Source organism: Saimiri boliviensis, chromosome 15 (genome assembly GCF_048565385.1).
Source record: "Saimiri boliviensis isolate mSaiBol1 chromosome 15, mSaiBol1.pri, whole genome shotgun sequence".
Lineage (NCBI taxonomy): Eukaryota > Metazoa > Chordata > Mammalia > Primates > Cebidae > Saimiri > Saimiri boliviensis.
In genome coordinates, this window is record NC_133463.1 from 44,639,330 (window position 1) to 44,665,638 (window position 26,309).

Below are 26,309 nucleotides of genomic sequence, written 5' to 3' on the forward strand. Positions count from 1 at the left end.
ATATTAGAGTTGTGAACTCTGCAGAAATCAGAAGACTTAACTAGTGTTACATGGCTAGTAATCCCCAAGGTCTGATGCAACTCAAATCTCTGGAATCTCAGTCGAGTGTTCAATTTATTTCCTCTCAAGTGCCAATATAAACTGACTAAACTGATCATGAAACAACAAAGGCAGAATTGCACACACTGAAATAGTAAGTATGTGTTACATTAAAAATAAATAAATAAATAAAAAGCAATGCTACCATTTTAACACTCACTGAAAAAAAAAAAGCCCAAGTCTTTGAGAAGTATTACAGAATTAGTATTTTTAAAGTACGGTGTGTTGTGAAAGAAAGTTTAAGTTAACTGCTCATGTAAGAAACATTTATCTGGGTGGAGGTTATGCTTGACTTAGACAGGTTTTCAGCCTGAAGGTTGTAATAGATGAGTGATTCTCTTAACCTTAATCTATTTTTCATACGGTGCGATGACAGTCATCAAATGAAATCATTTTTAAGCTTCCCAGAACTGTGGAAAAACTAAGCTAATCTTACTTTCATAACCTTTTTAAAGGGCAAAATTTTACTTTTACTTGTAAAATAATTTTTAAAAGGAGCTACTACTCTCAACAAATCCAACTATTAAAAGTTTCACAAGGACAAAAAAGACCCACCGCTGGTGGATGCAAATTTATTATATTTTTTGTTCTGGTTACAGTTAAGCCTCCTGATTTTGGAAACATGATTATTATTTTACTGAATTTTAAAATTTAAAAAAACTGAACATAATGCCAAATTGAGCCTGATTTTCTTTACATAATATTTTAAATAAATGTAAAAGAATGTTTTAGGTATCTTTAGGGTTCAGAACTCAAAGAACCACTGAGGATTCAAAGAAACCAGAAAGAAGCCAGCCAGCTACTGTGTGGCTAAGGAGTGATGCTTACTCCAAAGCCTACTCTTGTTCTTCCTCACCAGTGCTTCTCAAACCGTTCAACCAAAGCATGTGAACAATAGAGGAGAATGGATTCTATCTGAGGGAACAAGACTGAGTCCATAGCTTTGAGTTTTCATTCAAATTTCACATTCAACTTCATGCTATTCTTATGTCTGTTTTAATATAAAGAAATGTGCTTTGAAATGCACATTTCTTTATACTAAACCTGCAGCACTTTCTACCCCTCCTCTGCTTTATTTTTCTCTGGCTTTTTCATATAGGTACTTATTGCTTCCACAAAATCATATTTTTCACTTATCTTCTTTGATTGTTGTCTGCTCCCTCCCCTTGTGAGGGTTATTCTGTTCACTGCTGCACACCAGCACCAAGAACAAGACCTGGCACTTGTCAGGACTCAATAAATCCATGCAGAATGAATGATGAAATGTTCTAGATGAGGATACATGCAATCCAACTGTCCTGGAAGGGGCTCCTTCTTTACTCTGTGGTTCAGAGACACACTTCCTCATCCTCAGTGGCAAGGGCTCCAGTTTTGGAAGAAAAAATCTGTTACATTTAAGGAACGTGGGGGAAAGAAGCGGCAATGACTCCTCCCCACCGCTTGGCATCACGAGATATTTCTTGACTTCTAAGTCCATGTCATGCATACAGTATGTCATGTGCCCATATCATGAGATCTTTTCTTGATTCCTGATGAATTAGGTAATTTCATTTTTTATTTTCGCTAAGTGTCCTGATTTAATGAGGGTGGTCTTCAGTGGCCTGCACTTGCCTAGACAATGCTGCTCTCCCTGCCTGAACAGATCCTTCTCATTCGTCAAAGCCCAGCTTAGGTGAAACCTCTTTTGTGACATTAGCCTTCATTTAATGGTTTGAAAACCAAGGCCAGCTCTCCCTCCCCCACCACCCGCACCCCGCCACCCCCATTCAGAGGCAGCCTCTCCAGCTCTGTGGGGCCAGGGAATGGATGTGTATGAGATCTATTGAAATGGCCTAAGAGAAACAAAAGCTGATTTCAAAGCATATATAGCATTTTTGGAAGAATGTATTATAGCGTATCATCTTCCACTAAGTCACAAATGCCAATCACCAATTCGTTTAACTCTGCATTTCCTCCAAGTTCTCAGGAAAATATTTACTTTCTTTCATCTATAGCAATTCAAGACACAAAAAGCTATATCCTTGGCCTCACCACGGTCCTTTGACAAGAAGTCATTGGTCTTTAAAAGCACATTTTGCTAGTTACTGACATTACTCAGCTTACTTAAGAGAGCTACCTTGCTATTCTCTGAAAGTATCCCAAGTCATCTTGTTTTACCTACCACCACAATGTTTACTATGATAAGCCCTCATATAAACCCTAGCTTGTACCAGGCACTCTTGTAAGCTAATTGTATTTATTAACTCATTAATCTGCAAAATAACTTTATTGCTATGATCCCCATTTCACAGATGAGGAAATAGGCACAGAAAGAGGATGAGTAGAAGCACACAGCTGGTAAGTTTCAGAGCCAGGATTCGGACCCAGGTGTTCCTGAGACCATTTGCCTAACTACTAGCCAGCTTGCCTCACACCTTTGTCCTCCTCTACCTCCTCCATACTTGTCTGCCCACCCCTTACCCCTGATCTTTCCTTTTCATGGTCAGAGAAAGACCCTGCTGCCTCACTCTAAAATCATCTCCCAAATCAACGAAGCTAAATTTCTTCCAATGAGGACGGAACCACCGTAATGATCTTTCTTCATTCTTTGCAAACTCTCGCTGATACTGATTATTCGCTTCTTGGCTGGCCCCTGCTAGTCCATGCTTTGATCAGACACACCCATCTCTTAATGTTCTTTTGTCTTCTTTCTGAATTCCTGAACAGGATATTTACAAATAAGAAGTCCAACAAGAAAATGGTGTGATGTGAATGGGGTTTTGGAAACATAAATCTTGTGATGATGTCTGAGGAGGGAAGGGGAAGGTGTGTGGGTGAGAAAATGGGTGATTGGAACCATTAGAAACTTTCACTTTTGAAGTCACAAAATTCTGTTAAGAGCTTTGGGAATGGAAAGGAAGGGCTGGATTCAAAATGCATTTTAAAAAGAACAATGGGTTGGACTTGTGGGCAACTAACTGCCTCTAGAGATAAGGTAGAGAAGGGAGTTAAAATGATGCCGCTATTTTGGGCCCAAATGATTTATAATGAAAGTGTCAGCACCTGAAATAGGTATATCAGGAAGCTAATCTGATTCAGGGAGAACAAAAAGTTCATTTTAGAATCTTTGTCATCATCCCTGTTCAGCAGTTGGAAGACGCCATAAGTGAGCATTTAATGAGCCCCCTTCAAGTGTCTAACAGTGTATATGATGTTAAATGTCCAATAATAATTAGCTGAAGGTGAATACACCTGTTACTCTGGCCCCATGGAGATCCCTACCAGAGTATTTGATGCGTAAGATCCTCCCCAGCCCTCCTCTACAGGGATGGAATTGGGAGTATGATTTGAATGTAAGAAATACGACTTATGGCCAGGTGCGGTGGCTTACACCTGTAATCCCAGCACTTTGGGAGGCCGAGGCCGATGAAGGTCAGGAGTTTGAAACTAGCCCGGCCAACATGGTGAAACCTTGTCTTTACTAAAAATACAAAATTAGCCAGGTGTGGTGGTGGGTGCCTGTAATCCCAGCTACTTGGGAGGACAGGAGAATTGCTTGAACCTGGGAGGTGGAGGTTACAGTGAGCCAAGACCATGCTATTGCACTCCAGCCTGGGCGGAAAGAGCAAAACTTCATCTCGAAATAAATAAATAAACAAAATAGATAAAAATAAGAAATACAACTTTCTACATAGCCTAACCCCAAATAAGAGGAAATATCTTTCCTTTGTCACACCTAAAAATTGTCAGAAAATGGCAAAACTACTCCTATGGCAAACTGCTTATATCCTTGATTTCCAGACTTCGTCTTACGTCCTATTAATTTTTTAAGTAACCAATTCAAACGATCCTGAACCCCTGCCCATTTGTTTCTTCAAAGGCCTGAACAATGCCAGAAGAGAGTCTACAAATCAGATAGTGCAAGCAGACAGCTTCTTGGAATTCAGCCCTTATAATAAGGGACTCAAGGTCGAAGAGCAGAAGTAAAAGCTGAAAGACCTAGACACTCAGCACAGAGCCAAGACAGCTCAATCGCAGGGCTAGGGTGGTGCGTTCAAAGAGAGAGACTGGTAGATAATCGCTCATGAAACAGTATTTCGAAAATCTAAGCGACTCTGATGATTCATATTAGGAATTCACCCCAAACCTCGGATTCGTACACCTTCCTAGGTTTCACACAAGCTCAGGAGAAGCTGCCATGCACATCGGTGACCATTAAAATGACTTGTAGCAAATCTCTTCGTTCAAAGTCTAACTTTGAAGAATTCTACCCCCCTCCCTCGGGAGGAAAGAAGGGGCTGCGGTTAAGCGTTTGCCCTGGCGTCACCGCCAACTCTTCGAAGCGCCAGACTTTAGGAGGCTGTGTGAAGGGGAAAAAAATCCAGTCCGGGTTTTGTCTAAGCTGGGGGGGACCGGAGGGCTGTGAGGAATGGCTCACGAGGAGGGGGGCGGTGGTGGAAAACACACAACACAAACAGCTCGCGCCGAGGTGCCGCAGCGGTAGGCCCGGAGCGCGCGGGCGCAGCGGGCCGGGAGAGGCGCGCGCGGGCTCGGCCGCCGGCCGCATGGAGCGCAGCGCGGCCCGCGGCTCCCGGGCTGCGGCGGCTGAGGCGGCGGCGGCGGCGGCGGCGGCGGCGGAGGCGGCAACGCGCCGCTCGCTCACACCCACCCCCGCCCGCGGCCGCCGCGCCGCCCCGCCGTAGCCGCCGGCCGCCGGCGTCCCCGCCGGCCGGTCCAGCGAAGGCGGCGCCCGCCCCTCTGCAGCCAGTGGCAGCTGCGGGTCCGGGCCGGCGGCTCCTAAAACCCCTTTGCGGCCCCGCGCCCCAGGCCCTGCGGCCACAGCGGCCGCCAGCGGAGGCAGAGGAGGAAAAGGAGGTGACAAACTCTCCGGCCCCGCGCCGCGGCCCGCGGCCCCGCGCTCAGGCATGCAGGCGCGGCGTCTAGCCAAGCGCTCCAGCCTGGGCAGCCGCCGGGGGGGCGCCGCGCTGCAGCCTGCCGGGCCCGCGGCCGCGGCCGCCAAGGAAGCCGCTCCGCCCGGGCTCCCGCCCCCTGCCCCGGGCCCGGCCCCGGCGCTCGCCCCGGAGAGCTGGAGGCCGCCGCTGCCACCGCTGCCGCCGCCGCGCAGCGCCGGGACCGGCCCCCCTCGGGCCGCCGCCGCCGCGTCGCCGGTGCTGCTGCTTCTGGGGGAGGAAGACGAGGACGAGGAGGGCGGGAGCAGGCGGCGGAGGGGGCTCGGGCGGGTGGAGGAGAAGCCCCGAGGGGGCGCGGAGGAGGAGGATGACGACGAGGAAGACGAAGACGAGGAGGTGGTCGTCGAGGTGGTGGACGGCGACGACGACGACGAGGACGGCGAGGAGCGTTTCGTGCCCCTCGGATCCGGCCGCGCGGTCCCCAAGGGCCCTGCCCGGGGCGCGTTGAAGGTGCGTGCTGGGCGCGGTGGCGCGCGTGGGAGCCGCCGGCCCGGGGAGGGGGACGGGCCCGGGCCCGGGCTGAGGCGCCTGGCGGAGGCCGGGCAGCGGCTCCTGGGAGGGACCCGGCCGGGAGGGGTGTGTCAGGCGGCGCGGGCGGCCGCACGGGGCAGCGCGGGGAACTGTTGATTTGCCTGCTGCTCGGGCCCCTGCGTCCCTCCCAGCGCGGCCGCTCCCCCTTTCCTCAAAGGCCGGTTCGGGTTTGTTGTCTGGTGTGGGTGCCTGGAAAGGGCGCTCTCCCCAGTGGGGTGGGGAACTTGGGGAACACGGAGGCGCCGGTTCGTGCCTGGTGGGGACGGACGAGATAGGGGAGAGTGAGATTTTATTCTCCCCCAAGGAAAGAGTGTCCCCTCCTCTTTATTTTGATAGTTATTCAAGCTTATCGAAACTAGAAAACGGTGTTTCTCGCCAATCTCTCAGCCCCTTCTTCCATCCAAAAACAGTTGTTGATGAGTTTCCATCACAGGCGCTGGTGAGAGAACCGGTAAACCCAGTACGGCCAAAACCAAGCCCTTGGTTTCCGCATGCATTTTGCTGGCAGTTTTTGGCATTGACCCTCGCCCTCCCGTGTTTCAACTCGGCATCGTTTAGCATTTGAGGTGGTTTTTTTTTCTTCTTCTTCTTCAAAATTGCAAATGAGAAAAAAAGAGGAAATCAGGAAAATGAGGTGGGGGGATGGCATTTAAAATGGGTGTGAGTTTCTGCTGAGAATTCTGGCGAAGTCCCTGTGCACTGAAGCGCCGAGAGATTTTTCCGTTTGTGTATCTTCAGGAGATAAGGGGTTTATTATTACACAACTGACTGGTTGGGCTTTCAGGCATGCGATTGGGCAAAGCAAACCACGTTGAGGTTCATGCACGGTGTATGTTGCTAAGAAGTTTTGAGGGCAGCAAGTGGTAAGCAATGGAGTGAGTGATTTTTCTCAAGAGTGGTTCTTAAAATCAGCGGAATAACTGTTTACCGGAGTTTTCAGAAGGCGTTGGTATTTCAGGAAGAAAAAAATCACGAACAAATGAGCTTAATATTTAGAGAACACTTTAAAAAGCTTTTGGGGCTCACCAAAAAAGCTCCTGAAAGCTTGAAATTGTATTTCCAAAGAAATGTTGAACATCGGCAATTAGAATAGCCCCAGTGTAGACGTGGGTACAGATTTCTTTCCTAGACCACCCTGGAAGTACCAGCTTTTGGAGTGAGAAATTTTCGGCAAGTGGTCATTTGGGAATGATAGTTTTTGACAGCTGCTTGTTGAAATCCAAACCGTGACCACATTCATTACCATGCTCTGTTGAAAAGCCTGCATTGTATGGCTACAGAATATAGCTGGGTTTGAAATGAAGTCACATGGTGTCGGTAACATTGAATAACAAGAGTAGTGACTCCTTAGCATTTTTGTTCAGAAATACTGAAAGTGTGTCTTGTGGTTTGAATAGGAATGCACAATTTATGACAGAAACAATGATTTATTCTCTGTGATGAAAACAAACTAAATATAGGAAACAAATCTATAAATGCAGAATAGAGTGTGATAATTCACTTGATCAATAAAGATTTTTCATATCTCCAAATTTCCTTTAAATTCTCTCGTAATGGGCTTCATTTTATAACAGTTTCACTTGCCCACACTTTTCAGAAATTTACACAGTATGTTGAGTCGTTTGAGGTATAATTTTATCTTTTTGAAATACTAGTTTAAAGGCAGTGTATCTGAAGAGATTTTCTAATGCAATATCACAAGATAATTTTATTATAATGCATATAAGAATATTAACATTTTATATATATGCATGCATTCATTTATTCAACAAATATTTATTGAATGCCTACTATGTGCTAGCAGCTATTCTAGAACATAGCAGTGGACACCTTCCTGATGCTCACACCTAGTGAGAGGCATCATAGTAACAAACACACAGATGCAGACATACATACATAAGCAAGCGTAACACTTCAGACTGTGATGCATCCTGTGAAGAAATCATGATATCTTAGACTCTCAGAGGAAAAAGAGAAAGCTGCTGTGGGTAAGATCTCTCTGAGGAGGGGACATTTGACCTGAGATACGAGACATTTTGTATGGGAAGATCTTTCCAGGCAGAGATTGTAGCAGTTGCAAGTCTCAAGGTGGGAAGGAGAAAAGGGTGATTGTGGATGGAACTTAGTGGGTATCAGATATGTCAAGGAGGCTGGCAGGTGCCTGCAGAGAGAGCCTGGTGGGCCCTTTGAAAGGATAGTGAAGTCTTTGAAAAGCTTTGAGCAATAAATTCTTACAAGGTGGTTTATAGTTTTCAAAAGATCAATGCTGTGTGGAGGACAGCAGTGGAGGCAGGGAGGCCAGTTGGGTGGCTGTCACTGCAGCAGACCAAGAGAGGGAAGGGTAGCTTGGAGTTAGAGATTGGCAGGAGTGGGCAAATTCAGAATCTATTATGAGGATCAACCTACAAGAACTTGTGGTTGGGTTGGTTGATGGGCAATGAAGGAAAGGGAGGAATCCAGGATGAGACCATCACGTAAAGGTTGGTTGAAGGTACCATTTACCGAGATTACAAAAACTGAGAGAACAAAAATCAAGTGTTCTGTTTTGTGCATGTGAAGTCTGAGTTGACTGTTGGACAATCAAGTGGAGGGTACGGTTAGGCAGATGGTTGTGAGATGGGGAGCAGATAGGAGAGGTCAAGGATAGTGGGAGGAATTGGCATGACATCAGTATGTTAATGTAAAGCCTGGGGGCTGCAAAGGGAGTGCAGGGGCCCAAGAGAGGAGAGTCTGGGGCCTGATTCTGGAGCACAGCACTATTTAAGTTTGGGCATAAAAGGAGAAGCCAGCAAAGACTATTGAGAAGCAGCAGCCAAATAAGTAGAAGGAAAACTAGAAAATGTAAAGTCCAATAAGCCAAGAGAAGAAATACTTCCAAAAAGTGGGTGGGGAGTAATAAACTGTGTTGAATGCTGCTGAGACGTAGAATGAGAAAGAGACAGAGATGTTCATTTGGATTAGATAATATGGAACTTACTAGGATCCTTGACAGGAGAAGTTTCAGTGATGTGCCTGGAATAGGCTAAGCAGCTGATGAGGGGAGAAAACAGAGGGACATATGAAAAACTCTTGACAAGTTTAGTTGGAAAGGACAACAAAGAGGAGGAAGAATAGCTGCAAGGCCTATGGCCTGGGTTTTTTTTTAAAGATGGGATACAGTAGAGCCTAGTATTATGACTAGAGCATCATGGGAATTATGTGGAAGGGGGAATATTAGTTTTCTATTGTAGTGTAACAAATTGCCACAAATATGTGTGTGTGTGTGTGTGTGTGTGTGTGTGTACACACACATGGCCTTAAAACAGTTCTTAAGAGTTTCTGTGGGTTTGGAGTCTAGGCTCAGCTTAACTAGGCTTGCCATGAAGAGTCTCACAAAGCTGCAATTAAGGTCTTACATGGGTTGAGTTTTCATCTGAAGGCTTGACCAGGGAGTAATTCACCTCTAAGCTTGCTTACGCAGAATGTTGGCAGAATTCATTCCCTTGCATATGTAGGACTGAGGCTCCTAGCTTCTTCCTGGCTGTTGGTTGGAAGCTGTTCTTAGCTTGTAGAGCTCCTCTCCCCCACCCCTTCCCTGCTTTCTGCTGTTCTTTGTCACATAGACTTCCTTAGCTTAGCCTCTTTCTTCATCAAGCTGGCAAGGAGAATCTTAGAGCTTGCCTGCCAGCAAGATGGAGGCTTGTATAATGCAATGTAGTCAGGAGGAATAGGCCAGCATCTTTGCCATATTCCTTTGATTAGAAGTAAGTCACAGGTTCCACCCACAACCTAAGGAGAGGGAATTTTACAAGGTTATGAACACCAGGTGGTGAGGATCATTGAGGGGTCACTTAGGGAGGAACCAAAAATGTAGAGAAAAGGGGGAAAACTGCAGGAGGAAAGTCCTTGGAAAGTCTTAGGGAGGGAACCTGAAACCCAAGTGAAGGGTTGGTCTTTGGGACCCTTCATCCATTAGACTGGAGAGAGTATGGAGAACATGAGTCCAGATGTATATTTCCTATATTTTCTATATTGGATGATGATAAAATGATAGTAGTTTTCTGATGGTTTCTGTTTTTCCCAGAAAACAGAAGGGAAGATCATCAGCTGAGGGTGAGAGAGATTTGAAGTAAGAGCTGAAGGCATTGAGAGCAAATATACCAGGGAGATGAATAGAGTTGCCAGACAGTATCAGCGACCCAACTGAGGTTTGTGATTCCACATTTATAGTTCAAGCAGTCTGTCTGGGTATGTGATTTTCCCAACTTTCTTCCATTGCCTCATGCATAGAGTAATATAATAAAAATAATCCCAGCTAAATTTTTTGAGTACTTACCAGGGCCAACACAAATCCAACTCTATAGTCTCATTTAAATTTCATTCCATATCCATGAGTCAGGCATTATTGTTATCAACTTCATTCTACAGAAGTGACAAGCAACTTATTTAAAGATCAAAAGCTGTTAGGTGTCAGAGCAGGGGTTTGAACCCTGCACAGTCTAACCCAGGTGTCCCCAAACTTTTCACACAGGGGGCCAGTTCACTGTCCCTTAGACCATTGGAGGGCCGCCACATACTGTGCTCCTCTCACTGACCACCAATGAAAGAGGTGCCCCTTCCTGAAGTGTGGAGGGGGGCCGGATAAATGGCCTCAGGGGGGCGCATACGGCCTACAGGCCGTAGTTTGGAGACGCCTGGTCTAACCCCAGAGGTAGCACCCATATGCATTACAGCACATTGCTTCTTGTAGAGAAAGTGGAGAGCTGGATTCAGCAGAGGTGGTGTTTAGCCAAGTGAGTGGGCAGTGAAAAGAAAGAAACAGAATTATTGTTGAGGGAATTGGCAAGTCTATGATGATAAACTGAGTGATGTAAGAAAAGTGAAGACCCTGAGTGAGGGGTGAGTGGGGAGCGGGGGCGAGTGAGAGAAGGTAGAAAAGTCATGTGTCAGTGGGTTGGAGAAAACAAAGGACAAGCAAAACAAACAAACAAAAAAATTCAAAAGAATGAGAATGAAATCCATGACAGTTGGGTTTCCACAGTAATATTAAACAAATATTTGTTGAGTATTTGTGAGACAGGAACTGAACTAAATGCTTTATATGAAGGAGGAACTTATGGAAATTTGTGGCTTGGGAATCAGTATGACTCCCATTCTTCATCTGATGATGCTGACTTGAGGTGAAATATCACACTCCAGTATGTGGCCAGAAGTGGGAAGCATGGGCTCACATCCATAGCCTGTGCTTTTAATCACTGAACTGGCATCTTTCTGTATTTATTGGGATTTATGTGCCCATTTATTTCCAGGAAGGTTTGGGATGGCTGAAGAAACAGAAAAGATGTTACAAAGTATCTGAAATTTGCTGCCTGATTACTCTAATGAATGCTAATGTGGTCTTTAAATAAGATAAGAGAAACTTTGTATTACATGGTTTTCAGTTTCAGATTAAAAGAAGCCTAAACATTTATCTGCAATAGTAACAGTCCTGAACACACAAACCCCTCCACACTCCCCTGCCTACCACTGAGGAATTGCCTGGGCCCCTGTGTAAGGAACACTATCAAAAAACAGAATAGAAATAAGCAAGCAAACACAGAAACAAAAAACAAAGACACTGTCAGACATAAGAAGGATGCAGTAAGTTGTTACTCAGTGAAGGTGAAACAGTAGTGGGGCTGAGATAAAGGCACAGGACTGTGCTCTGCCATTCTGTGTAACAGTTTAGGGATAAGAAGGACAAGAATCTAGAGGGATTGATAATTTGCTAGTGTAATAAATTTATGGAAAACTTGGACACTAAAGACCGCTAGAAGTCTACCAAGATTTTAACTATTGAAAAACTGGAGAAGAAAGGCTTTTTTTTTTTTTTTTGAGATGGAGTTTCGGTCTTGTTACCCAGGCTGGAGTGCAATGGCGCGATCTCGGCTCACCGCAACCTCCGCCTCCTGGGTTCAGGCAATTCTCCTGCCTCAGCCTCCTGAGTAGCTGGGATTACAGGCATGCACCACTATGCCCAGCTAATTTTTTGTATTTTTAGTAGAGACGGGGTTTCACCATGTTGACCACGATGGTCTCGATCTTTTGACCTCGTGATCCACCCACCTCGGCCTCCCAAAGTGCTGGGATTACAGGCTTGAGCCACCGCACCCGGCTGAAGAAAGGCTTTTAAATGAGATAATCTATGTTAAAGTTCCCACTTTCCGTGCTCAATAAATGTTAATTGAATGGAATTTGCCTCCTCTGTGCTAGTTCTTCAGGGATGGTTAACACATCTATTAGACTATCTCTTGAATATCAGATGACTTTAAGAAGCCTTTGGCAGGAACTGTGCAGCAAACACTGAATTCCAATTTGGTAACAAGTATGTGTCTTGCAAATGGTCTGTGTTGGCTCGAGCAAAAGGCATATGCTTAAGATACCAGACAAAGTTGTCATTCATTGAATCGTAGACAACTGGAGTTGGAAGGAAAACAGAGATTATCTAGTAATCCAATACTCTCATTTGACCACTGAGGGTACTGACACTATGCAGGGTGGAATGCCTGGTCCAGCTGGGGCTGCTACCAAGTTTGCTGCTGCCATGATTGGTGCCCAGGTCTGCCAACCCCAATTTATTGTCCTTACTTCTGGGTTGGGTTCTTATGCTCAGGAATGATCAGCAGCACACTTCCTCAGAGTTGTGGGTTGAAAATCCACAATTTTCTGAAGCGGTCTACTATTTACTGCTTATCAACTTCTATTTTTAGAATGCTTGTCCTTTGTAAAGTACCTCAGTTAGAGGTGGACTTACATGTGGCTGTGTGTGATGGGCAGAACCCTCTGTGAATCCTGCCTGGCCAGTACCCGCTCCCTGTGAACTTTCCAAGGGACATGTATACACAGAGGATAAGACATGAGAAAATAGCTCCATTTCATTGGGAAGTGAGTGCCCATAGTCCCTGCTGTGTGCTGATAGTAAACTTGCCTAGAAGATGTCATTACCAGTAACTGTTAATTAGAACCTCCTCTTCTTCACCAGCATTTTACTACTGGTTGACCATGGAGGGCCCCATAACACAAGCATTAGAGAAAAGAAGAGAAAGAGCCAGAAATCAAGCCCTACCCTGAATCTGCTTACCCCCTGCCTCCTAGTGAGGAAGAGCTAAGCCAGGCTTGGTGTACCTGTAGTCCCAGCTACTTGGGAGGTTTAAGCCTGGGCAACCTAGTGATACACCATGAAACAGACTGAGAGAGCCACATCCCTATGTGGGTTTGACCTTCTAAAACACTAGGGTCCTATTCATTAGCAAATCTGTCCCAGTTAGATTAATGTATCCCCTGCCTCCCACCCTGGAAGAGGGGCTTAGTGGGGTGAGAAAGCCTTTCCTTCCCCATGTCATTGTGTGACATCCAAACTTCTGATCTATGTGAAACAATTAGCCTTGTTAAAATGACTTGATATAATGTTTGCAGAAATCAAACAAACTTGACTTTTAGTTGCCCTGTCCCATCTCATCTTAAGGTAAGTGCATGATTTCCATTAGACTTTCTGAAATATTTGTGAATACCTGCCAAATCTATGTTGAAATAAGGATGATTTTCAACATCCTTCAGTGTGCAGTCCATGTTTCTACTCATTCCCTCTGTTAGGACATATTTTTTGAGCCCCATTGTTTACCAGATTCCTGCTATACACACAGGAAACAACAGTAAATAGGCCTTCTTTTACTTTCAGGTAGCCTGCTTTCTAACACATTCCTGCAGAGTTGTCTGTAAAGAGATATGAAGTTGCTTTTCCTCTTTATTCCTAATGAGATCAAGATTAGATCTGCCCAGAGCCATTTCTTAGCTACCACAATTTGAGATGTGATTTTGAAATATACCTTTAAAACAACTGTAACTAAGTAATCCATATAAAGAAGATTCTGTGATTCAGCCAGGAGGTGATTCGGAATAGCTGGTCAAAAGATGAGTTTAAATCACTGCATTTGCCAAATAACCCTAGATGATCTTATTTACTAGATGAAATGGAACAGAATAGAACTCTGAAATATGTGTTCATGGAATTAGAATGATTAAAGTCTTACACTTCATTGAAGGTACAGTTTTGGAAAATTCAGAGTTATGATTTACATGTAGGAAACAAGCTTGACTCTAGAGTTTTCAAGGAGAGTCTGTAATATTTTGGTCAGAACTTTGCAGTAACATACAGGGGCGGGAGGTTCGTTTATGTTGCAGAAAACCGTGGAGCTGTGAGGAGCAAACAATTAGCCTTGTTAAAATGACTTGATATAATGTTTGCAGAAGTCAAACATTAGAGGGTGCTGCCTGGGCATTGCTCTGTGGGAGGCCTCTGTACCATACCTGATGGTCACCAGTGACAACACTTGCTTTACATATGTTCTTGTCATAATGGAAGGTTAGATAAAAGTCCTAGCTCCTCGATTCAGACTAATTGTAGATGACTAGTTGAAATAAGTGAAAGTCAAACGTGCTCCAACATTTTAAATTAAACTCAGTGTTTAAAAAGGTTGTATACTCTGAAATGCTGTCTGATAAAACCTGCTTAAAGGGTAATTTTAGTTCGTAAATGTGACCTTCATTGTTGGCGCATCAGTGAGAGAGGAGAGAGCAGGCTAAGTCAAAGGAGATGATCCTCCCAGCTACCCCCACCCATCTGTTACCTCTCTGTAGATCAAGAAGCGATGTAGCACAGGTTCTGGGTTCAGATTCCAGCATCTCCACTCACTTGTTGCATGGCTACATCCAATTACTTACTATCTCCACGCTTTCATGTTATCATCTATAAAATTGGGATAATACTATTCCATCACTGCCTATCATTTCTGATATGGCCCAGAGACCTGAAATTAGGCATGGATGGCAGTTTATTTTATTTTTGTATTCAGAAAGGAAACATTTGTAAAACTGTGCTCAAGAATCCAAAATCGGCAGTTATTTTGACTGTTACAACCTCCTTGTTCCTGCTACCAAGGCGTTTCAAAGAGCTGCTTCCTGAAGTGACTCTGTTCATCTGAACTCTGTGGTGTTCTGTCATAATATGCGGTGAGCTTTAATCTGCTCTTTCAGCTCAGGAAGCTGTGAGTCATTAATCTACTTGTGCAAAGAGGACAGAGATATCCTATCTTTTATGTTCATCAGTTTGTTCAGATCTGTCACTCTTACATTGGAGAAACTGGGCTATTATCCGAAGGGGTAGGTTGGAAGAGGCTTACCACACACATTGAATATGTTTCTTAAAGCTGCTGTGGAAATAAAGTGATGTCACCTTCTACCTCTAATTTGCATGTGGCTGGAATATCCGAGGCGTGGGTTCACCCTTCCCACCCTCTTGTGCGTTGGTGTCTTGGACTTGTAATTTTGTTTGATGAAAAGGTCGTTCTTTGTTTTTTGGGTAGATAGAGATGGGTAGCCCACAGTGTACCTCTAAACTCATATCTGCTTGCTCCCACTATTAGGGAGATATCTAGACAGGGAGAAAAGAGCTTGGTGGTTAATTGACTTTGGGAAATTCCACTTAAAAATAAAGATACAATTTTTTAAATGTTATAAAATATTTCAAACATAGTGGAAATTGGAAGAATAATATAACATATATCTATAAAAAAGTTACTGATGGCTAGGTGCGGTGGTTCATGCCTGTAATTCCAGCACTTTGGGAGGCCAAGGTGGGCAAATCACCTGAGGTCAGGAGCTCAAGACCAGCCTGGCCAACATGATGAAACCCTGTCTCTACTAAAAATACAAAAATTAGCTGGGCATGATGGCAGGTGCCTTTAATCCCAGCTACTTGGGAGGCTGAGGCAGGAGAATCACTTGAACCTGGGAGGTGGAGATTGCAGTTAGCTGAGATTGTCCCATTGCATGCCAGCCTGGGCAACAGAACAAGACACCGACTAAAAAAAAAAAAAAAAGTTACTTATTATATATGCCAAAGGCCATTTTGCATTTCTAAGAGGGTAAATACAGATTGTGATATTTACATATTTATTGGACTCTTTTTTTTTAGAGCATCTTTACTTTGGGATATATTTCAGGAAATAGTGGTTTATAATTTCTTTTTCTCAGTGGGAAAGCCATGGATAAGTGTCTTATGCTTGAGATAAATAACTAAAACTGTGTAATTAAAGAAATAAGTTGTCAAGTGAATTTCACAAGCACAAAGGAGGGTTAAAGTGTTGTAGTGTGTCATATAAGCTTTGACATCTTTTTCCTCATAAAGCTGATCACTTCTTCATTATTGAGTTTCTTAAAATAGGAGTATTTTCTGTGGTAAATTTTCACTTGTTTATCTGTGAATGCCATTCTTGTGTGTGAAGCTTAAAAACTGGTAGAGAACACTACCTTCCTTAATAAATCAGTACCCATGATGGGTCTAGTGTGGAACACAGAAGGGTGTGGGAAGTGTTGTTGTAATAGAATTTCAAAGTGCCAAGGGAGCAGAAAGTCACAAGGTGTTTATATCCAGGGAAGTGTATTTAATAATATTTTTCACATTCTAAAAGAAAAAAAGATCGAAAATATCAGGAGAGTCTAAATGAAAAGAACATACATATTTACCAGGATTCTAGCACCGATACATTTTCTGTCAACACTGTCGCTATTACGAGTAAAGGGATTAAGTACTTGTGAATGCTAATACCATGTATAATAACTCTTATTTTGATATTATTCAACATTTATTTCCATATTACTCAATATTTAATGCATTGTAACTAATAGAAGGCCCTCATAGCTAACTTACTTGATCTTCGTGATAACCTTGAGAGGTGGATATTATTATCCCCACTTTATAGATGTGTAAAATAAGCCTCAGAGAAGAATAGGATGGTTTCTGTTGAAAAATATATACGAATAATTTTATACCAAATGACAGATATTTGTCAAACATTTCAGAAAACAGTTGGGATGAACAGATTTTTTAAAATAATTGGAATTGGTACCTAAGCAACAATGAAAATTAAAGGAGAAAGAGTATTTTGGAGTAAATTGTAAATTGAAACAATGTGAAATATAGTTTTAATAGGTTGTCATAAATGCTTTTATGTAGTTTGTGCACACTTTGCAACTCAGCTCCAAGTGTTTACTGCAACTGATTTCTAATTTTTAACAATTTTTGCAAGTTTTGAAAATGTTTCAATTAACAGGTTCATAGACTTCTAACTCAAAGCTAATGTAACAAAATATTAGAAAAAGGGTGGAAATATTAGAAAGGGGATCTTAGAATTTATAAAAATAAATATGTGAGGAGTACCTATTTGAAAAACTGTAGTCTTATTTTATCATATATTAGTTACATAAATAGTCTCAGAAAAGCAGGGAATTGACAACTGAGCCTATGTAAACACTGAACAAACACTGTGGCATCTTAGTGTGGGAAAGAGGAGGTGACAGTAGGGGAAGAGCCATTAGAAACGTTGAAATGACCCAAGCAAGGTAGGGTTTAAAAAAGACAGGGGGGACTCTATTTGCATATTTCATTACATGAGTGGTTGGTGGGTGTTCAGAAGGCTCTGAAAATGTGCTTTTAGCCATCGCTGAGTGGCAACAATTCTTTTAGCTCCTTATTAGCTCCTTATTCTTTTTTTTTTTTTTCTTAATAGCACTTTAGATACTTGGGTACATGTGCAAAACATGCAGGATTGTTGCATAGCTACCTACATGGCAATGTCGTTTGTTGCCTGCATCCCCCTGTCACCTATATCTGGCATTTCTCCCCATGTTATCCCTCCCCAAACTCCCTACACCCTGCTGTCCCTCCCCTATTCCCCCCCAACCAGACCCCAGTGTGTGATTCTCCCCTCCCTGTGTCCATGTGTTCTCATTGTTCAACACCCGCCTGTGAGTGACAACATGCGGTATTTGATTTTCTGTTCTTGTGTCAGTTTGCTGAAAATGATGATTTCCAGATTCATCCATGTCCCTGCAAAGGACACAAATTCATCATTTTTTGTGGCTGCATAGTATTCCATAATGTATATGTGCCGCATTTTCCTTGTCCAGTCTATTGTCGATGGGCATTTGGGTTGGTTCCAGGTCTTTGCTATTGGAAACAGTGCCGCTATGAACATACGTGTGCATGTGTCCTTATAATAGAATGATTTATAATCCTTTGAGTATATACCCAGTAATGGGATTGCTGGGTCAAATGAAATTTCTATTTCTAGGTCCTTGAGGAAGTGCCACACTGTCTTCCACGATGGTTGAACTAATTTACACTCCCACCAACTGTGTAAAAGTGTTCCTATTTCTCCACATCCTCTCCAGCATCTGTTGTCTCCAGATTTTTTAATGATCGCCAGTCTAACTGGTGTGAGATGGCATCTCAATGTGGTTTTGATTTGTGTTTCTCTAATGACCAGTGATGATGAGCATTTTTGCATATGTTTGTTGGCCTCATAAATGTCTTCTTTTGAACAGTATCTGTTTATATCCTTTGCCCACTTTTGAATGGGTATGTTTGTTTTTTTTTTCTTGTAAATCTGTTTTAGTTCTTTTTTCTGGATATTAGCCCTTTGTCAGATGGATAGATTGCAAAATTTTTTCCCATTCTGTTGGTTGCCGATTCACTCTAATGATTGTTTCTTTTGTTGTGCAGAAGCTCTGGAGTTTAATTAGGTCCCATTTATCTATTTTGGCTTTTGTTGCCAATGCTTTGGTGTTTTAGTCATGAAGTCCTTGCCTGTGCCTATGTCCTGAATGCTTTTGCCTAGGTTTTCTCCTCGCATTTTTATGGTGTTAGGTCTTATGTTTAAGTCTTTAATCCATCTGGAGTTAACTTTAGTGTAAGATGTCAGGAAGGGATCCAGTTTCCACTTTCTGCACATGGCTAGCCAGTTTTCCCAACACCATTTATTAAACAGGTAATCCTTTCCCCATTGCTTGCTTTTGTCAAAGATCAAATGGTGGCAGATGTGTGACGTTGTCTCCGAGGACTCTGTTCTGTTCCATTGGTCTATATCTCTGTTTTGGTACTAGTACCATGCTGTTTTGGTACCAGTACCATGATGTTTTGGTACCAGTACCATGCTGTTTTCATTACTGTTGCCTTGTAGTATAGTTTGAAGTCAGGTAGCATGATGCCTGTAGCTTTGTTCTTTTTGCTTAGAATTGTCTTGGCTATGTGGGCGCTCTCTTAGTTCCATATGAAGTTTAAGGTGGTTTTTTCCAGTTCTGTGAAGAGGGTTATAAGTAGCTTGATGGGGATAGCATTGAATCTATAAATTTCTTTGGGCAGTATGGCCATTTTCACAATATTGATTCTTCCTAACCATGAGCATGGAATGTTTCTCCATCTGTTTCTGTCCTCTCTTATTTCCTTGAGCAGTGGTTTGTAGTTCTCCTTGAAGAAGTCCTTTACATCCTTTGTTAAATGTGTTCCTAGGTATTTTATTCTCTTTGTAGCAATTGTGAATGGCAGTTCATTCTCGATTTGGCTCTTTTAAGTCTGTTATTGGTTTATAGGAATGCTTGTGATTTCTGTGCATTGATTTTGTATCCTAAGACTTTGCTGAAGTTGCTTATCAGTTCCAGGAGGTTTGGGGCTGAGACTGTGTGATCTTCTAAATATGCAATCATGTCATCTGCAAATAGAGACAATTTGACTTCCTCCTTTCCTAACTGAATAGGCTTTTTTTCTTTTTCTTGCCTGATTGCTCTGGCTAGAACTTCTAATACTATATTGAATAGGAGTGGTGAGAGAGGACATCCTTGTCTGGTGCCATATTTCAAAGGGAATGCTTCCAGTTTTTGCCCATTCAGTATGGTATTGGCTGTGGGTTTGTCGTAAATAGCTTTTATTATTTTGAGATATGTTCCATTGATACCTAGTTTATTGAGAGTTTTTAGCATAAAGCACTGTTGAATTTTGTTGAAGGCCTTCTCTGCACCAATTGAGATAATCGTGCGGGTTTTGGTCTTTGGTTCTGTTTATGTGGTGGATTATGTTTATAGACTTGCATATGTTGAACCAGACTTGCATCCCCGGCATGAAGCCTACTTCATCGTGATGGATATGCTTTTTGATGTGCTCTTGCAATCAGTTTGCCAGTATTTTATTGAAGATTTTTGCATCAATGTTCATCATGAATATTGGCCTGAAGTTTGCTTTTCTGTTGAGTCTCTGCTGAGTTTTGGTATCAGGATGATGTTGGTCTCATAAAATGAGTTGATAAGAATTCCTGCTTTTTGGATTGTTTGAAATAGTTTCAGAAGGAGTGGTACCAGCTCCTCTTTGTAAATGTCTGGTGGAATTCATCTGTGAACCCATCTGGACCTGGGCTTTTTTTGGTTGGTAGGCTATTAATTGCTACCTCAACTTCAGTCCTTGTTACTGGTCTATTCAGGGTTTCAACTTCTTCAAGGTTTAGGCTTGGGAGGATACAAGTGTCCAGGAATTTATCCGTTTCTTCCAGGTTTACTGGTTTATGTGAATAGAGTTGTTTGTAGTAATCTCCGATGGTAGTTTGTATTTCTGTGGAATCTGTGGTGGTATCCCCTTTATCGTTTTTTATTGCATCTATTTGATTATTCTCTCTTTTCTTTTGTATTAATCTGGCTAGTGGTCTATTTTTTTTTTGATATTTTCAAACAAACAGTCCTGTATTTATTGATTTTTTTGAAGGGTTTTTGTGTCTCTATCTCCTTCAGTTCTGCTCTGATCTTAGTTATTTCTTGTCTTCTGCTAGCTTTTGAGATTTTTTTTATCTTGCTCCTCTAGCTCTTTCAATTTTGATGATAGGGTGTCGATTTTAGATCTTTCCTTGCTTCTCATGTGGGCATTTATTGCTATAAATTTTTCTCTAAGTCTATATAATTTTTAATCGTGACTAGTAAATTATGTAAAAGAAATGGTATAGTATCTGGGAATAAAAGATAGATGAGATGAAAAAAAAAATTTCCCTAGACACTGCTTTAAATGTGTCCCAGAGATTTTGGTACATTGTGTCTTCATTCTAGTTGGTTTCAAAGAACATTTTTATTTCTGCCTTCATTTCGTTGTTTATCCATTCAACATTCAAGAGCCAGTTATTCAGTTTCCATGAGGTTCTGCAGTTCTGAGTTAGTTTCCTAATTTTGAGTTCTAATTTGATTGCCCTGTGGTCTGAGAAACTGTTGTGATTTCCATTCTTCTGCATTTGCTGAAGAGTGATTTACTTCCCATTGTGTGGTCAGTTTTAGAGTAGGCATGATGTGGTGCTGAGAAGAATATATATTCTGTGGATTTGGGGTTGAGAGTTCTGTAGGTGTCTATTAGGTTTACATGGTCCAGATCTGAGTTCAAGTCCTGGATATCCTTGTTAATTTTCTGTCTCGTTGATCTGTCTAATATTGACAATGGAGTGTTAAAGTCTCCACTATTACTGTGTGGAAGACTAAGTCTCTTTGTAGGTCTTTAAGAACTTGCTTTATGAGCTGGGTGCTCCTGTATTGGGAGCATATATGTTTAGGATCATTAGCTCTTCTTGATGCATTGATCCTTTTACCATTATGTAATGCCCTTCTTTGTCTCTTTCTTTGTTGGTTTAAAGTCTGTTTTATTAGAGACTAGGATTGCAACTAATGCTTTTTTTTTTTTGCTCTCCATTTGCTTGGTAAATCTGCGTGCATCCCTTTATTTTGAGCCTATGTGTGTCCTTGCATGTGAGATAGGTTTCCTGAATACAGCACACCAATGAGTTTTGACTTTTTATCCAATTTGCCAGTCAGTGTCTTTTGATTGGGACATTTAGCCCATTTACATTTAAGATTAATATTGTTATTATGAATTTGATCCTGCCATTTTGATGCTAGCTGGTTGTTTTGCCCATTAGTTGATGCAGTTTCAATGCTTTTTACCATCTGGTACCTTTTTGGAGTGGCTGGTACTGGTTGTTTCTTTCTATGTTTAGTGCTTCTTTCAGGAGCTCTTGTAAGGCAGGCCTGTTGGTGATGAAATCCCTGAGCAATTGCTTGTTTGTAAAAAATTTTATTTCTCCTTTGCTTATGAAGCATAGTTTGGCTGGATATGAAATTCTAGGTTGAAAGTTCTTTTTTTTAAGGATGTTGAATATTGGCCCCCACTGTCTTCTGGCTGGTAGGGTTTCTGCTGAGAGATCCACTGTGAGTCTGATGGGCTTCCCTTTGTGGATAACCTGACCTTTCTCTCTGGCTGCCTTTAGCATTTTCTCCTTCATTTCAACCCTGGTGAATCTGACGATTATGTGCCATGGGGTTGCTCTTCTTGAGGAATATCTTTGTGGTGGTCTCTGTATTTCCTGGACTTGAATATTGGCCTGCCTTGCTAAGTTGGGGAAGTTCTCCTGGATAACATCCTGAAGAGTGTTTTCCAGCTTGGATTCATTCTCTCTGTCACATTCAGGTAAACTTATCAAACGTAGATTAGGTCTTTTCACATAATCCCATATTTCTTGGAGGCTTTGTTCGTTTCTTTTCACTGTGTTTTCTCTAATCTTGCCTTCTCTTTTTATTTCATTGAGTTGAAGTTTATTTACTTCAATCTCTGATATCCTTTCTTCTGCTTGGTCGATTTGGCTGTTGAAACTTATGTATGCTTCGCCAAGTTCTCATGCGTTTTTCAGCTCCATCAGGTCATTTATATTCTTCTCTAAGCTGTTTATTCTCATTAACATTTCATCAAACCTTTTTTTCAACATTCTTAGTTTCTTTGCATTGGGTTAGAACATGTTCTTTTAACTTAGAGAAGTTTGTTATTACCTACCTTCTGAAGCCTGTTTCTGTTAGTTCATCAGACTCATTCTCAATCCAGCTTTGTTCTCTTGCTGGTGAGGAGTTGTGATCCCTTATAGGAGGAGAGGCGTTCTGGTTTTGGGTGTTTTCATCCTTTTTGTACTGGTTTCTTCCCATCTTTGTGGATTTATCTACCTGTGGTCTTTGTATTTGGTCACTTTCAGATGGGGTCTCTGAGTGGACATCCTTTTTGTTGATGATGAAGTTGTTTCTTTCTGTTTTTTAGTTTTCCTTCTAACAGTCATGCCCCTCTGCTGTAGGACTGCTGGAGGTCCACTTCAGACCCTGCTTGCCTGGGGGTCACCTGCGGTGGCTGCGAGCGGTAAGGGTTTCTGCCAGTTTCTTCTGTTGTCTTCATCCCAGAAGGGTATCCGGCAGATGTCAGCCTGAGCTCTCCTTTTTGAGGTGTCTCTTTGGATATATGGGGGTCAGGGAGCTGCTTAAGGAGACAGTCTGACCCTAATAGGAGCTCAAGTGTTGAGCTGGGAGCCCTGTTGTTCCATATAGAGCTGCTGGGCAGGTATGTTTAAGTCTGCTGCAGCAGAACTCATAACTGCCTTTTTTCCTAGGTGCTCTGTCCTGGGAAGGTGGGATGTTATTTATAAGTTCCTGACGTGTTGCTGCCTTTTTTCAGAGATGCTCTGCCCAGCTAGGAGGTAGCCTAGTCACAGTCTGCCAGCAGAGGTGTTGCTGAGCTGCCATGGGCTCTGCCTAGCTGCTGTGTGAACCACCTTGCAGTTTTGTTTATAGAGGTACAGTTATGAACTGCCTTGGTAATGGTGGTCTGCCTCAGTAACAGCGGTCTGCCTCTGTAATGGCGGACTACCTCAGTAATGGTGGACAGCCTCAGTAGTGGTGGCCTGCCTCAGTAATAGTGGATGCCCTTCCCCCACAGAGCTGGACAGTCCTGGGTCCTGCTGCACTTGTGAAACTCTCAATCCAGAGCATTTTGGATTGCTGGTCTTTGTTGGGGTGGGACCTACTGAGCCAGATGACCTGGCTCCCTGTTTCAGCCACCTTTTTTTCAGTGAAGGGGTGGCTCTGTCTCCCAGGCGTTCCAGGCGCCAGTTGAAACGGCCATCCAGATTTGTGTGAGATTTTGTGCAGAAACCTGGTGAACCAGCTGAAATACCCATGCTGGAAATTTGTGGCACTTTTCAGCCCAGGAATCTCTTGGTCTGTGGGCAATAATAACTTGTTTGGAAATGTGGTGATCATTCACCCTCTGTGTTGTTCTTGCTGGGAACTGTACTCCAGAGTTGTTCCTATTTGGCCATCCTTTTTTTTTTTTTTTTTTTTTTTTTTTTTTTGAGACGGAGTATCACTCTGTTGCCCAGGCTGGAGTGTAGAGGTGTGATCTTGGCTGGCTGCAACCTCCATCTCCAAGCAATTCTTGTGCCTCAGCCTCCCATGTAGCTGGGATTAAAGACATGTGTACCGTACTCAACTAGTATTTTTTTTCTTTTTGTAGAGACAAGGTTTCACCACGTTGGCTAGCTGGTCTCGAACTTACGACCTCAGGTGATCTGCCTGCTTTGGCCTCCCAAAGTGCTGGAGTGCTGGGATTACAGATGTGAGCTACTGTGTCCAGCCCTTTTTGCTCTTTATTCTGATTCTAAAAGAGATCTCTACTCAAATAGGTCTTCCTCTCAACTCCCTGTATTGATTTTTGTCACTTGAATTTCTTCTTGTACTCTAGCACAAAGTTATTTGGAAAATTATCTTTATTTTAAAAACTATAATAGAAATGGTATAGTTTTCATTATTTATCAACTGTGCCTATCTTTATATGTTGAATTGCGATACCTCAAAGATCTTGGTTAAGTTCATTTACAAGTTGGTGATTTGATTGTTTTAAAATGTTATTTTTTCTATCTTGTTCAACCACATGGCTATTTTATTGAACTTTAGTAAACTTTGTGGATGATGGTGTGTTACTGACATGGGACTGGTGGAGAAGGAAAAGATTCAGACTGAAAGGAGTATCGAAAGTTCTGTCTTAACCATGTTAAGTTTGATGTGCCTGTTAGACCTCTGAAATGGCAAGTAGGCTGAAATTCAGTAGAGAAGATGGAGCTGGAGATGGATATTCAGGAGACACTGGCCACTAGATGATATTTAAGTGACGGGATTGAGGGAGCATCCCAAGGGACAGCAGGAAGGGAAGGTGACTGGGACTGAGCTCTGGAGCACTTCAAATGCAGTGCTGCATTTCGTCTGTCTTTATCTTGCAACAGTTTTACTGTGTTTAATTCACATGCCATATAACTCTCCCTTTAAAGTATACAATTCAGTGTTCTTTCGCATGTTCACAGAGTCATGCAGCCATCACCGCAATCTAATTTTGGAACACCCGTGTCACCCCTGAAAGAAACCCTGTGCCACTTAGCATGCAACCACAGTAGCTTTCACTTTTCAGTGCCAGGAAGGCTTTATTCATTCATTGCATTTTTTAGGAAAAAAAAGGAAGCAAAGGAAAGGAGAGGGTTAATGTGTTAGAAAACACTAGGGAAAGTAAGGGAAAGGAAGAATCCTGTACAGCAAAATCAACCATCCAATAAATATACTCCAATGATGGGGTCACCAAAGCTCAAGGAGGTTGTCTTCTGCAGTCCAGAAATATGGGGAAATAAATAAAAGACAAAGACAAGTTTCCATTTCCTTTCCTCACTCTTTCTTCTTGTAAACTCAAGATAAAGTTTTGGTTTCTAACAGTGAACAAAGTTGAATTACATTCAATCTGCTTCCCACTAGACAGTCTTGTGGCTGCTTTGACATTGGTGTCTTGCATCAGTGAGAGAGTCCCTGAGTGAATTGGATGAACATTTCTTCTTTCCTTTCTTAGTCACCCACTTCAAATTTCTAAGTGGAATACTTCCTTCTGTCCCCGCCCTCAGTCTCATCCCTCATTTCTGTCCACTCTATGATTTGAGAACAGTAAACAGATCAGGTCCATACAAATCCAGCAGTAAAAGTGTTTAACATAAACACAATAAGGAATGGACTTCAACCATTGGGGTATGGATTGGAAATGAAGGCTACAGAGCTTCTAATATATTCATATTTTTATGCAAGTCTTTTATAATTTGGAGTCACCCAAAGAATTCAGTATATACACGTCTTGTTCTTTTGGTTAAAGGTAGGAGAGGAGTCAAGCTTTCGGGACAGAAGATCTTGTCTAATATAGGAAATAAGGGAAGGAGTGTAATGAAAGAGTGGGTAAAGATGCCCACTTTGTGGAAAGGGGCATGCAGGCTTACATATCAGATCCTTTGTGTGGTGCATAATCTTTTGAAAAAATGCTGTGGTAAATTTTTTCATACAAAATGTTGGTAAACAATACCCTAAACTAACAGGAAAAAGATGAACACATTATATTTATACAAACTAGACCACATAAGAGACACTAAGCTAGCAACTTGTGAAATTCCACAAGGCTCACATAAACCTGAAAGCTAGAAGGGGGATGATTTTGGAAAGACTGAACTCAGTTAGGTACACATCACCCAGTGTGTTGTATTCCACTTGCCCCATTTCAACACAGAGACAGCAGTCAATGAGGTAGAAACACAGTGATTTAGTGTGTTCTCCATCAAATCTTCCTTTCTCTGTTAGCTGCACAGGCTCTGTTATCACTACTGCAGCAGAAGATGCTGGCCCTGTCACCACAAAGAAGCACTTGTTTACAGTTTTATCTGAAAGCCACACAAAAATACAGAGGTTTGAAAGGTTAAGGTTCCAGTGTGTGTGCTTCAAACATATATGCCCAGCAGCATGGGATGAATACAATGGTTTTATTCGTAAAATATTGTTTGCCCAACACTGTTTTGGGGTTTTTGCATGAGCGTGTGCACGTGTGTTGTAGGTTTAGCCTTATCCAGTGAAGGAGGACTGTTGTGTGTAATGTGAGCCAATGACCCAGCATTAAAGGTTTGGTTCAGAAATCCTTAAATATATGTATATATATGCAAGCCTCATTCTCATTGTTTCCATTCTGAT

General features: G+C 42.4%; 1 protein-coding gene across 1 annotated transcript in view; it reads left to right on the plus strand.

Annotated features, from left to right (window-relative positions):
* Positions 1–4,672: 4,672 nt before the first annotated feature.
* Positions 4,673–26,309, plus strand: part of ZNF704 (zinc finger protein 704) — a 237,108-nt gene continuing 215,471 nt past the window's right edge. Inside the window, exon 1 of the mRNA XM_039464620.2 lies at positions 4,673–5,498. Within this exon, the coding sequence (XP_039320554.1) occupies positions 5,004–5,498 (495 nt within the window). The 5' untranslated portion in view covers positions 4,673–5,003. The remainder of the gene's footprint in view (positions 5,499–26,309) is intronic.